Source organism: Gambusia affinis, linkage group LG07 (genome assembly GCF_019740435.1).
Source record: "Gambusia affinis linkage group LG07, SWU_Gaff_1.0, whole genome shotgun sequence".
NCBI lineage: Eukaryota > Metazoa > Chordata > Actinopteri > Cyprinodontiformes > Poeciliidae > Gambusia > Gambusia affinis.
In genome coordinates this window covers 20,049,229-20,062,846 of record NC_057874.1, presented here as the reverse complement: position 1 = coordinate 20,062,846, position 13,618 = coordinate 20,049,229, and the positions used below count along the sequence as shown (strand labels likewise).

At 36.4% G+C, this 13,618-nt stretch overlaps 1 protein-coding gene across 1 annotated transcript in view; it reads left to right on the top strand.

The window, feature by feature from the left end:
* syn2b (synapsin IIb) overlaps positions 1-13,618 on the top strand; it is a 71,645-nt gene that overhangs the window by 32,736 nt on the left and 25,291 nt on the right. The window contains exons 2-5 of the mRNA XM_044121924.1: positions 6,915-6,972; positions 9,500-9,591; positions 13,173-13,329; positions 13,525-13,614. Of these exons, the coding sequence (XP_043977859.1) occupies positions 6,915-6,972; positions 9,500-9,591; positions 13,173-13,329; positions 13,525-13,614 (397 nt within the window). The remainder of the gene's footprint in view (positions 1-6,914; positions 6,973-9,499; positions 9,592-13,172; positions 13,330-13,524; positions 13,615-13,618) is intronic.

Below are 13,618 nucleotides of genomic sequence, written 5' to 3'. Positions count from 1 at the left end.
ATGTATTCAAAAATCAATGGCGAATGTTCTTAGTTCTTAGAAGTATGCTTTCTGTATTTTATTGCCATAGTTGTAAAAATAGATTTTGAGGGAAGGATGTCAAGAGACCTCAGAGTTTCACATCAAAATGTTGACCTTTTCTTTGATGATTTGGAACAATCAAGTCCAAAGAAATTTTACATTTTTGAACTTGATTGTCCAAAAAATCAAGTCCATAAATTTTTTGGACCAAAAAAATGTGACTTTTTTTTGCCAGGTCCTTGTTTCATTTATTGCTGCTTTCATTACATTAATTTTGATAAATTGCTTTGCTTTTTTCTCAATATTTTCCTTTGATCTTAATAGTTCCACAGTTACATGCGTCTTACATCTTGCTTAAAAAGTCACAATCCTCACTTCAGTAGGATAAATGTGGGCTGAAACACAGATGGACCAGTAATCTGGAAATTTACTTCTTGGCTCCACTCTTTCATCACAACAAAGCTGAGCAATTCCCATTACAGAAAACAAAACTGTTATCCAGTTCATTTAAAGCTTTATTCTACCGTCACACAAGATCAAATCATTATGATATTTATGTTCATCTGCTTGTTTTCCGTTAACAAATGTAAAGTTTGGCAGTTTTTTAGCCTCTCAGTTTTTTCTGAACTGCCGTCAACCATTGATCGTTCCACCTAATGGCCAGTAGACTAACTTCATCATTCTTTAAACTCTCCATCTGTCCAAAAGCATCGCTCATTCCCTGTACTTGTGAAAGATTGACCAATTAAATATTTTTTTAAGTTATTCCTTCTAACTCCTGCAAACAAGTAACACCTTACCTATTAGCACCTAGAAAGATGACAGAAGTTTTCAATAAAAAAAAAATTGAAGTATTAGAGGCTTTCATTGACCTGAATAACTGTTGGAAATCTCACCAACTAGTATGAAAAGATTTGTGCAGATTAAAATGTTAGTGACTTTAACTTTACATTCAACAATTAAGATTACCCAGTATATATACAAACAAAACAGTGCAAGTATTAATTGCCTTTTGATGTGCAGTTACAATCCACAGTAAATCCTCTCTTCATTAAGTTTTAATTAAAAGTTACACCACGGTTTGGCTTATGCACTGTTACGTTTTGGTGTAATACTGTCAATTTATGCCAGACACTATACATGTCACATATGTGGTATGTGTGAGGAAGGTTTGCCTCTGGGACAACTGGATCCCTGCAGGGCGCCGACAGGGTGGGTAATAGCAAGAGGAGGTGTAACAGCGTCCTGTGATGCACTTGAATAATTCAGATGACATCTTCACCTCAGGCAAGAAGGGATGAGCCGATACTCTGATTTGGAGCTTTGTATGCAGGTTCAGTCACAGTGGCAGGGAAAAAAATCTGGTTTATCAGACTAATTTGATGTTGCTGACATCCTCACTGATACTGAGGGGCTAATGTCGGACAAATGTTTAAGCATTGATCTTAGGCCTCAGTGAAAAAGGTAGTAGGAAGTCTGTTCATCTGAGCATCTAGTAGGTGTGTTTATGTGTTTGTCTAATCTAAACTATTTGCTGTCAAAACAAGAGTTAGAATAGGACATCATTTTGGCTTACGTCTGAAAAGCAAGAAACATTCTTTTGTGCATTTGAGACATGTTGAGTTTGTAACTTAACCCTTTAATTGAGATTTTTGTCTGTATCACAAATGTTTTCCTCACTTTGAAAGGCTTTGGGTTTTGTGGTTTTGTTCTGTGCTTCAAGTCTTTCCATGTTCTATTTGTATTTGGGGGGCAATGTTGGCTCCATGCTACAAGCTAACAAACTTTCAGAAACTGAAGATGACTGGAAAGGATTAAATAACTGTCAAGACATCAGATGATATGGGATCTGACGTGACTATAAGAATCTCAGGAGTGTGCAGGGATTGATTACTGGTAGAAGAAACAACTGAATGTTGAGCAGCTGTGGACAGAGGGGAGAATGAGTAGAGGTGACATAGAAGCTACAAGCATTACAAGGGAATACATGAAATGATTAGAGTGATTTTCAGAAAGCACAGCAGCAAACAAAAGAATCTAATGAAATGAAAACTAAATTCAAAGTCAGTGACCAAACGGATCCTAAATTCTAAGTATGTCCTGGATGGAGACTGGAAATTATATACTATGCTTTCAACATACAAATGCTGTGTTTATTGACTGTACTTTCATTTGTATGCACAGTGCCAGTGAAGGGGAAGCTGATGAAAGCAGAGTAGTGCAAGCACCTGGTGATACATAAGCTAGGAATTTTAGCTATGTTGAGATTGATATGAGGGCATTAATCCATGTAATCCATTGTCAAAATGATTGTCTCCTATTTTAGAAATAAAATTGTATCTTTTAACCACTAAGTCATGTTGTGTTGCAGTTAAATGCACTGTGTGCAGACAACAGTGAAACACGGTTTGGTGACTTTCTGATAATTGTATTGCCAGGTCATGCCTCCAGCGATGTTGGGATGAAAGTAAAAGTGGAGAGGGTGGATCAAAGGGGTTCAATTATAGCAGAGAAGCAGTGCCCTGATGATAATAGAATAATAATTCCTTTCCTTTTACACCCTAGACAAGTTTGCAGCTTCTGTAATTATCTACTGAAGAACGAGAAAAAAAGATTAAACTACCCAAGTCATTCTGGTGATATGAATGTAAATTGAACTGCTAACAAGCTGCTACAAAATGTGGTAATTAAAACTAGTTTTAGTGCATGTATCTCTCCAATGCACTTAATCTTCTCATCATATCGTTTTATATGTAGATTTTAGTATAAAATCCACAGCAACCCAAAGTATTTTTCCGTCTCATTAAACTGATCAGAATCCTGTCGGTTAATTTAAATGCACACTTTTCCTTAATGCGTCCTTACTTCGATCCAGCCACAGAACAGAGGGGCAAAAACAGATAGGTGAAAATAATTATTCATGAAGAGGCCAAAATACGGCTTGGTTATGGGAGCGAGAAAATAGGAAAGGGTGGAAACAAAGAGGAGGTAAAAGAGGAATGAAATAATAGGTGAAGTGTGAGGAAGCATCAGTGAATATCCTGTGATGTGTAGTAACTTAATGGGGAGCAGAAACATTTTGATATCCTTCTTGTCACCAAAACTCATTAGATGATGTGAGATTCTTTGTTCTACAAAGCTGAAGGATGATATTGCTTTGGGGAATTGATTACATTTTAAAATAAATTTTAGAGGTAAAGGTATGTTTTATTACTTTTTTTAACCAACTTTCTGATTAAAAAAAAAATCAGAAAGAAGAATCAATTATTACATTTTTATTCAATGTAATAATTGAATAAAAAAAGAACACAGGAAATACTGGAACCAAATTAATCATTCCTTGTTCCATGTTTTACTAATGTTTGATTCCTGCACTGTTGCCAAATTGGACAGCATAATTACTGCACATTATCTTGGACCTGAAATAAAGATGTCAGCTATTCCTCCCTTTTTTATTATGTTCTCATCTCTTTTTTCAGACACACTTTGCTGAATTGATTGAAAAAGCTTAACATCTACAAGCTTTCTGAGAGTCATTGACTCGTCTGATCAATAGCGAAATTGTGATCCCATCAAGTGACCACTGAAAAAAATTAGCCTGCTGAGCTCCTTGTGCCGAGTGAAAGATACTTTGCTCATGCTGTTTTTATTGCACCATAACTCACCACCTTAGAAGGGATTTATGCATGTAATTATCCTGTTATCTACAACTCGATGTCGCCAAGATTTAGACTGCCACTTACCAAGAAAAAAAATATGTTCTTGTCCTCAAATTATTTGGAGTCTCTTAAAATTTTTTCTGATCAGCTTTGAAAGGCCTTGTTTATTGTGCAAATGTAAAAATGACCTTGCAAAAAGCGAGATACATATCAGCCCTCAAACATCATCTGCACTCAAATGCCAACCTGTCTCATTAATTTTGATGGCTCGTTTTCAGTTCAAGTGTAGCTTTTTTTGTATTTTCGCACTGATTTCTATTGCTTTGACCTGCGAACAAATTCACATGTACATTTAAATAAGAGTGCCATAACTAATTTATTATGGTTGAACTCAAAAATATGAAATATGATCACATTTATAGCTCTGGCTTAGAGGTGTGATGAGAATTATGAAAAGGAAACTGTGAAATAAATTACCAAAATAAATGGGTGAAATGGGAGATGAATGGATGATATGGTTGCAATTACCATATAAAATGCACACATGGAGACTTTATAGCTTCATTTAATCACCACAAGATCCCTTGAAAACAATCATTCAGCTTTGCAGATGTCTACATCTTAAATCGGCACTGAGGGACTTTTACATAAAAATGAACACCTGCTGCATTTCTGCAAGGAATTCACTTCACTGTAGAGTTTTATTTTACAGGATTTGTTTTATTATGGTTATCCATCCATCCATTATCTGGCATGTTTATCCTTGCAGGGTCGCAAAGGGTGCCCTAGTTCCAGCAGTCATCAGGCGAGATTACTATGTTAATCATCCATCCATCCATCCATCCATCCATCCATCCATCCATCCATCCATCCATCCATCCATCCATCCATCCATCCATCCATCCATCCATCCATCCATCCATCCATCCATCCATCCATCCATCCATTTTCTGTTCACCCTTGTTCCTAATGGGGTTGGGAGGGTTGCTGTCTATCTCCAGCTACCTTCCGGGTGAGAGGCGGGGTTCACCCTGGACAGGTTGCCAGTCTGTCACAGACTGTTAATCAGAGCTAAAAAAAAAAAAAAGAAAACATAGTTATAGAAAGATGTGTTCAAAAAGAGTTGAAATGAAGCATAACATGCATTTGATAAAGGAGCTAATATTGCCATCACACTGCTGCAGCCTTGTGTTTCTGTGGACTTTAAAGTTGTTTGGCTTAAACTACATAAAGATCTATAGCAACACATTTAATTTACCAACCTGACAATGTCTGAGATGTGTGTTTTTCTCCAGCTTAGCCAGTCTAAGTGATGGCTATACATGGAGAGTCCAAAATGTTTGTTTTAAACGCATGCAGCATAGCAATGGAAATTACCAACATGCTACTTAAAGCTTGTGGCGGTCATTCATTAGTAATGTTCATTAATCTTATACTAAGAAATGCAGACGCTGTGTTTGTACTGATGATAGCTCACTGTACCATTCAGGTTCACTTTAACACACATGTTTCTTGTAGATAACAGAACTTTATAATTAATAACATTTGGTTCAGATATTTATGTTAAGATGTATCACAAAAAATATTATTAGAGATGCCAGTATACATGGCAAGATGAAGAACTGTGTGAGAGCAGCTCAAATGTTTTGGTCAGATGATCTGTTATTGATGTTGTTATTCCAATAGACTGAGGGGAAACAAGATCTGTGCTGTAGCTTTAACAAAATGAATTAAATCGCACCAGCCACCTCATTCATCAACATCCTTACGTGTTTTAGGCACTTTGAAGTTACCTCTGAACTGTTTCGATATTTGGGGTTTTGTTATGCAGAAACAATTCTTCTGAAAATCAGGCATGGAACCATTTTGTAAAATACTTGGCATTCCTTTGTTTTCCAGGATGACACACACATCTGTCAGTTGCAACTTTAAATAAATCACACATTTGACCTGTGAAATCCCTCTCTCATAAACTCTCTTATTATTCAGACTCGTATCTGGTGTTTTTTTTTTTTTTTTTTTGACATGTTATGCTCTAAATAACAGCTGGAAAGTGATGGAGGTGAATAAAGAGGACACATTAGCTGTTTTTCAACAGAACACTATAATTATCCAGCTCTGTGTTGGACTGACATGTGACCCACCAAGAGTGATCACACATTAAATGTTTAATTAATCATTACTTTGGGACTAATGAAAGAGGTTGTTTTCAATAAATGTTTGGAATAAACCGAGATATTGTTGAATTAATAATGTAGATTAAAAATGTATTTCAGTTGTAAAGATGCTATTTGTTGCTGCTGTAGACATGAGTGACTTGGTGTCATTAGGGCAACAATTCACATTGTGTAACCTGGATACACTTAAGCTGATTCATTTCCAATCTAAAGTCACTCATTTTACTTAAAGTTGTTGATTTCTGGAGGTTGGAGCCAGAGACTGAATGTTTCCCTTAAAGATGGTGTGATTCTGATGAACCATAAAATTTGAACCAGATGCCTCTTCGCTACATGACAAAATGTCCAATGTGGGTATAAAACACATTTCTAACTGACTGCACAAAAAGAAAGGCTTGCAATTAAAAAGTAGATTCAAGATCTGAGAAAAAAAAACTGGCAGTCAGCTGTTATTTTTAAAGGACAAAGTTAAATTACAAATCTGTAAAATGGCATCACAAACACTGTAGAGGAAGTAATGAAATTCTTGAAAACTAATGTTGCCACTGTCATAATGAAAATGTAATCCTCTTTCTGGCCAATATTTCAGATGTGCTTTATTTAGCACGAGTGTTTGATTAGATGATGGAGTCGGTGCAAAACCATCTGTGATCCTTGCATAATGAGACGTCCCGGGTATTTTGGGTTATTTTGGCTGAGGTCATTTATGTCCCCTTGCTGTCAGTCTATCTCTTCCATTCATCTCTCCATCTGTCTACTGCTGTGTGTTTACTCAGGTCCATATCACTCTTAATCAAATGACAGCACAGACAACATCAAGAGACTGGTGAACATGCATTATTTAGACTGAGAGAAATTTATTAGCTATTGGTTCTCAGTTAATAAAAGTAGAAGGCCCACAGTTGCAATCTAGAAAGCCGCTAGATGTTCAGGCACCTACTTTGAGTAATTTGAGCTACAAGATGCTGTGCTCCAGTAGAGGGCAGCATATAAAACTGTGAAGTTTGAAAATGGCATTCTAAACCCTTTTCTTTCTCTCACTCTCTTTTTTGTTCAGGGCAAAAGTGTTCAGAGGAAAGAAGGTCCTTGGGGAATACGACATCAAAGTGGAGCAGGTATCATATTGATTTTTGTAGCTATGATGCATCAGAATAATTAATGAAAAGGTTAAAGGGGATCATGACAGAGATAAAAGGAAGCTGACAGCATGTTCAGCATTATACATGGAAATATCTACAATTCTTTCAGGTCCGTAAAGGTTGAATTTGAAGGGTTTCATTGATCTATAGAAAGAAATTGATTTCCAATTAGTTTTGAAGTTTAAGGATCTTACATAATTTGGCACCTGCCACATTATGTTGAAACAGTTTACGATTAGATTGTGCAAAGCTCCTTTCCGCAACATTTCAGAGCTAAAACTTTACACTGATTTCAGTGCCAACTATTTGAGGCAGGCCCACAGGCAAACAGTCTTTATTGTGGTACTATTGTCAATTACTACACCAATTATTCTTTAAAATAATTCCCTACAAATTTTTTCTGTTATACATTTCCCATTATATTAAGTTTGAGACAGACAGGGACAGATTATGAACCATCAAGCAATATTTAAAAATCCTTTTTTCCAAGTTTGAGGTTGTTCCTACATTCGAGCTCTGACATTCAAAAAACATCAAAATAAGTTGTTTTATTATTTTCTGTCCCTCTCGATAACTTTGTTATGGTGAAGAGTAATTTTGCTAAGATCTTCTCTAATAAGAAAAATGATATGATGGTGTTTGCTTCTAATTTTGCAAAGTTTCTGTAGAGTTAAGCTGCTCTGTCCTTCAGCCTCACCTGGAGAAGTTCAGCATTAGCTTATTTTGCCTTTGACATTTTATCCTCATATCTTAGTGTCAGATTTGTAGCAATACAAAGATATTTATAAAAATATAAACACAAAGTCAAATCAAATGCAAAAGTCAGATCACTTATAGCTTATTTCTTCTGATTCTATAAATATTTCAACTAGGTAGATCTGCCACTCTATCAAAATGTAGCCACATTTTTTTTTTTTTTTTTTTTTTTAGAACACTTTACTTTGGATTTTCTAGTAATAACATCACAAGTAATAACTGACAGGACAAAATTGGTTCACAATAAAGCACAATTCAAACAGTGAGACACACTTAAAGTAAAATACATTTACAATAATATAACGTCAACCAAATGACAGGAAGGACTGGATGGGGTTGAGTAAGGTGGGGTAATCAGAAAGGTTGAAATAAAAATGTATATGAATCAGAATTAGGTTGAGAGACAGATGGTATCAGATTCAATGTGCTGGTAGATTTTGCAAATACCTTAAAAATGGCTGCCATATTTTTAAAAGTCTTACTTCTATTCTGGATCCAATAGATTATTTTTTCTTGGGTCACAGAGCCATGTTTTAATTGGAAGTGGGGCATCTGATTTCCATTTTCTGGCAATACATGTCTTAGCAATTGCCAAAAGGACTTCTGTTAGTTTCTTATCATAATTTGTCTTTAGATTGGAGTTTGCAAAGTTCCCCAATCAACAAATTTCCAGTTCCAGTTCTATTGGAATCGTGATGCCTTGTATGTCTGATAATGTTTCACAAAATTCTTGATAGTTTTATTATCCCACTTATAAAGCAAATATATTGGCATCTCTTCTTTTATCTCTGTTGTTTCAACAGGGAGGAGCCTGTAAATCAAATATCTGTGCCAAGAACTTCATCTGAGCTGCATAATAGTACGAAAAATTAGGGAGTAAATTAGGGAGCTTCAGTGCTCCATCCTCTTACTGCAGTGACAATTTATAAAATGTAGCCACGTTTAAATCTGTGACTAAAAAACCACCCAGACGTCCAATAAAAACCTCTGAAAAATATTTTTGTCCTCTAGTTACACTTTTTCTTAAGGTATCTGTTTCAAGTCTCCCCTATAAAACATTTTGGTTTCATATTGGTTTCACCAACTAACCAGCAAACCATTTTCCAACACATTTTGGTTGCTTAAATGTCAAATGTCTATTGTCAGGGGTTTCACATTAAACCGTTTCACACCTAATAGAGCTTAATGTGAAACCTCAAGCCTGACCACAGAAATGAAATATGCACCAGACGAGACAGAAGTCGCTGGCTATGAGTCACAGAGAAATCCGTGCCGTGTCTCAAACCACACCAAAGAGTAGCAACTTGCATTATTTACGAGAGCAGCAGCATGGTTTATGTCTGCAATGAAGTAAAGTCAAGAGTATGGAAACAAATAAGCGGTGCACAAACAGTGGTTGGGAGTTTTACACACCCCTGTGCATTGGAATGCAGTAGAAGTTAGTGAAAATGGAAAACAAAATGATTCATTAATTAGATTTCAGAGCAAACCCTGTAGTTCAGGGTTTAAATAAAAGTAGCCATAATTATTCTGGGGTAGATTTATTATAATTGTAACACTAAAATCTCCATCTTAAACCTGAAAGCAAATTAAAGTAATTTTCTTATTTCCTGTGTTTTCAAAGTATTTTTATTTATGTTAAGTCACAGAAATAATGAGGAAACGACTTTTTCATATAAAGCAGCATTGATTTTAACACCATAATGTAAAATTTAAACTGTCTTGTATTCCTTCTCTGTCCCTACAGGCTGAGTTCTCGGAGGTCAATCTTGTTGCTCATTCAAATGGAACCTGCAATGTGGACATGCAGGTCATCAGAGGCGGCACCAAGGTCGTCAGGTCTGCTCCACACGCCTCATCTACACACTTTTGCACATAATGACTAACCAAGCAGTTGGTTAATTGCTAATAAAACCTCCAACTCTAACCACATAAAAAAAAAATTAAGACCAAACTGCCCTAATCAAGCCTTTGCACACAATTCCTAAAATAATAATAATAAAAAATAGAAAACAAGATTTAAACACTATGACATCTGATGGAGTGCCCTGGTAAAGTATTTTGCAAAAACCTTTTTGCACTTAATGACAAATGACAGTGTATTTTATTAGGCATTTTATGTGATACATCTTTACAAGAAAAAATTCTTGTTTAATCCAAAAAGATTCAATTTTGTCAAATTTTCTTCCTAAAACAAAATACACCATTCGAATTCTTATTAGAATTATTCAAAACATAATAAAAGCAAACCAAACCTCATGCTGAGACATGTTCTAAGAGGTATCTTCTCATCCAGAGAAATCTTTATTTCCCATTTATTTTATTTTATTTTTTATTTTACATCCATATTTAACCACTCATAAACAATGTTCTGTTATGTTTCTGTGGTAATAACTGATCATCCACAGACTTCTCCTTTCTGTGAAACAGAAACCCCCAAGAATATGCTTGAAAGTAATAAGGTGACTTGTTTACTGAAAGCTATGACAAAAGGCAGTACCTACAGTCTGGTGCAGTTGATCTGCCTGCGAACATGTAAACTTACCGTAAACCAGACAATAACACACACTCACACATACCACAAACCCCCACTGACTCAACACAAGTGCTCAACCAAAGGAATGGCAGCACTTACCCAAGAATCTAACGCCCCTGCAAAGCAACAAATAAGCAACAGGAAATGAAGACGGCAGCTTCAGTCTGGTAATCAGCAGCTCTGTCTTGACATTCTGCTTTATGAGGGGCTGGTCCACACACACTGCTGCAAGGAATGAAAGAAACAAGATCAAATGCAACAGATGAAGATCCAAGCAAGCTTTTATTTATAAAAAAATCTAGTTTACATGTTTAATTCTCAAAGTCTGATGGTGCTGTTATGTGTTTAGGATGTCTTTGTAAAACTCCTCCCATACCTTTAAAGTTTCTCTGCGTCTTCATCGTCCCCCAAACATGGGTTTTCAATGGAGACAGTTATTAAGGTTACAACACAAACATTAGCCCTTCATTCCTAACTTCAGTGCTGGGTTTTTAGATCTCGGCGTTCCTAACTATCTGCATTTGTCTCAGTAATTGCACTGTGTCCATCGATTTCAAGTCTCAGCAGTGATTTGCTAACTGCTCAGAGACTGCAAGTTGCTTAGTAACCTCCGTCACATCCCAGAACATGTCACTATACAATGCACAACTTTCCTTTGTCTGTTCTTATTATTTTCTCTTGCTATCCTTCCTTTCTCTCTTTATTAAAAAAAACACTGATCAATAAATACATTGTTTCTGTTGTTTGAAAGCAAAAGTTGGAACTTGAATGGTTTTGTTTATTGGAAAAAAGGGGACAGTCATTGTAGGCGGCATTCACAGTTTGATTACTTTGACTGCAGTTGGGCACATGCTGGTTTTGTCCCAGCAGTATAGCTGAAGCATTTGCTAATCTCTCGGTACGTGCATGCATGGTTACCTTCCATCTGCTCAGCCAGGTCAAATTACACCAACTCACTGGCACTGAACGGACAATCACGTTAGACGGAACAAGATCCTGCAAGAGTCTTTTATTTCTAGATTTTCTTTTCTGGTTCAGGGAGTAAAGTTAGGACATGATTAGTATTTCTGCTGCAGTCAACAAACCTAAAAGCCTTAAAATGAAGACTCGTACATCCATCTAATAATTCACAAGAGTCACAAGTGAATAGTGAATAAATGATGCGCCCACCCGAGCTTTCTATTAATGCAAAGTATTTTCAGATTCCCTGGAAATTACAACTACTGACAGATTAGGACGATATCACTAGGAGTGGTAAAAGTAAAGACAAGTGTCTTGATGGTAAACAAATCTTTTTTTGACTGAGGCATAATCTCTACAAGCTACCATTCACTCTTTTCAGTTCATGTTGTAAAGCTGCTTGCTACTACAGGAAATTAGAAAACTAGCAGTGTTGTGTCTTGTTTCAAAGGTCTGACCTTTTAGATAAATGATTATTATTTTCAGTAGTTTTCAGTATTCCTGTTTCAGAGAATGTTATACCTTACGGTCCCAAAGTTCATTGGCTGGGAAGTCTACAAAAAGCCAAGATTGCAATACTTTAACTACAATATGCACAGGTGTGTTTTGCTAATAACAAAAATATGCAATATTGGAGGAAAATGTGCCTTTTGTCTTCATAGGGAAGTTACAGTATGCTTGACTGCATGTTCTGGACTACAGTAAAATTTATAAAGTTATTAAAAGGACATTTATACTGACTAAATTTGTTGGTATCCTTTCCAATATGCCATTACAAAAAACTTGTTTCATTACAAACAGTTGGAAAAAAAATACAAAAAATACTCAAGATTGAAACTTGTGTAGCAAAGCATTTTTTAGTTTTTTTTGTGGAAGTTTTATGGATGGCAAAACAAAAACAGCGCTCTTGCAAAAGCAATAAACATTTTTCACTGTTGCAAGAAAAAGTCTTAAACTTTCAAGAAGAGCACCCCTATTGTTCATGGCAATAAAACAGAGTAATTTTCCATTGGGAAACCAAGAAAGGCTGAAGCCAAAATGATAGTACAACCTGTTCCTCTTCATCAGCTCAGTTGACGTCTAGGAATTGAATTCTTTCTTCACAAGCACCCAGTTGTGTTGACACTTTTGCAGTGTTGTTTCTACCGTTTTATTATAACACCACTCTCCATTTTCTTTAATGTCAGAGTCATTACTCACCTCTCTCTGCTTCCCTGCTCTAGCCCACATTCACTCACTTTCTCACTCACACTGAGACTCAAGGATGGACAACAGGAGTCACTGCCCATCTTTGTCAACCTTTCCCTGAGCTGAACTGCAGCGAATATTATGACTGATCTTAACCTGCTGGTCACATCTTGCTTTCCTGACTCTACTGCTGTGGTTTTTTTACACTTAATTTGCACAGGGAGGCTTGCTCAGTTTGAATTGTATGAGGAAAAAATACATTTACATATAAATGCATGAAATTAAACAACCTTTAGAGTCTGCCATGTACCACTTAGCATGTTAAGGATTATGTATCCCTTGCTCCCTCAGCAGATTTCTCTGCAGTTCTTCTAACTGCTAACGCTGCAGTCGGCCACCTCAGTGACACACGTCGCCAACAGCCTAGTTTCACCTTCTGGTGACGAGGTTACCCAACAGGACGAAATGTGTGGGAGGGCTACACAGCTTCCTGCTGTCCTGTCTCAACCCCGTGCTAGAGGCCTGATACCAAAATAACTTTCAGACTGAACTGCAAGGCCATAATTATAGATGTCAAAAAAAACATGGAGACTTGTGATATCAGACGGGAAGACAGAAAAATCAAAACAAAACCCCAAATAATATACAGTATATATATTGTACCGATAGAAGCATAGATATACATTAGCATTACAGGTTTATTACTGTTTTAACTGTCTTTATTTCCCTGCTCCAGGTCATTCAGGCCTGATTTTGTTTTGGTGCGCCAACACGCCTTCAGCATGGCTCAAAATGAGGACTTTAGAAACTTGATCATTGGTCTTCAGTATGCAGGCGTCCCTTCAGTCAACACTCTGGACTCCATTTACAACCTGTGTGACAAACCCTGGGCTGTAAGTGAACTTAGCAGAAAACATGCAATATTATTTTAGAAGAGTTTTCAGAGATGTGAAGGTAACATTTACTTTTAATTTTAAATGCATTTGTATTGTTCCACAATGTCCACTGTGTATGAGTGTGAAAAGTTAAAAACCAAAGTTTAGTTTGAAGAACTTTTCAACTTTATTGTTTTTCTCTCTGTTCTCCAGTTTTCCCAGCTGATCAACAACCAGAAGCGGTTGGGTTCAGATAAGTTTCCTCTCATTAATCAGACGTTCTACCCCAACTACAGAGACATGGTAA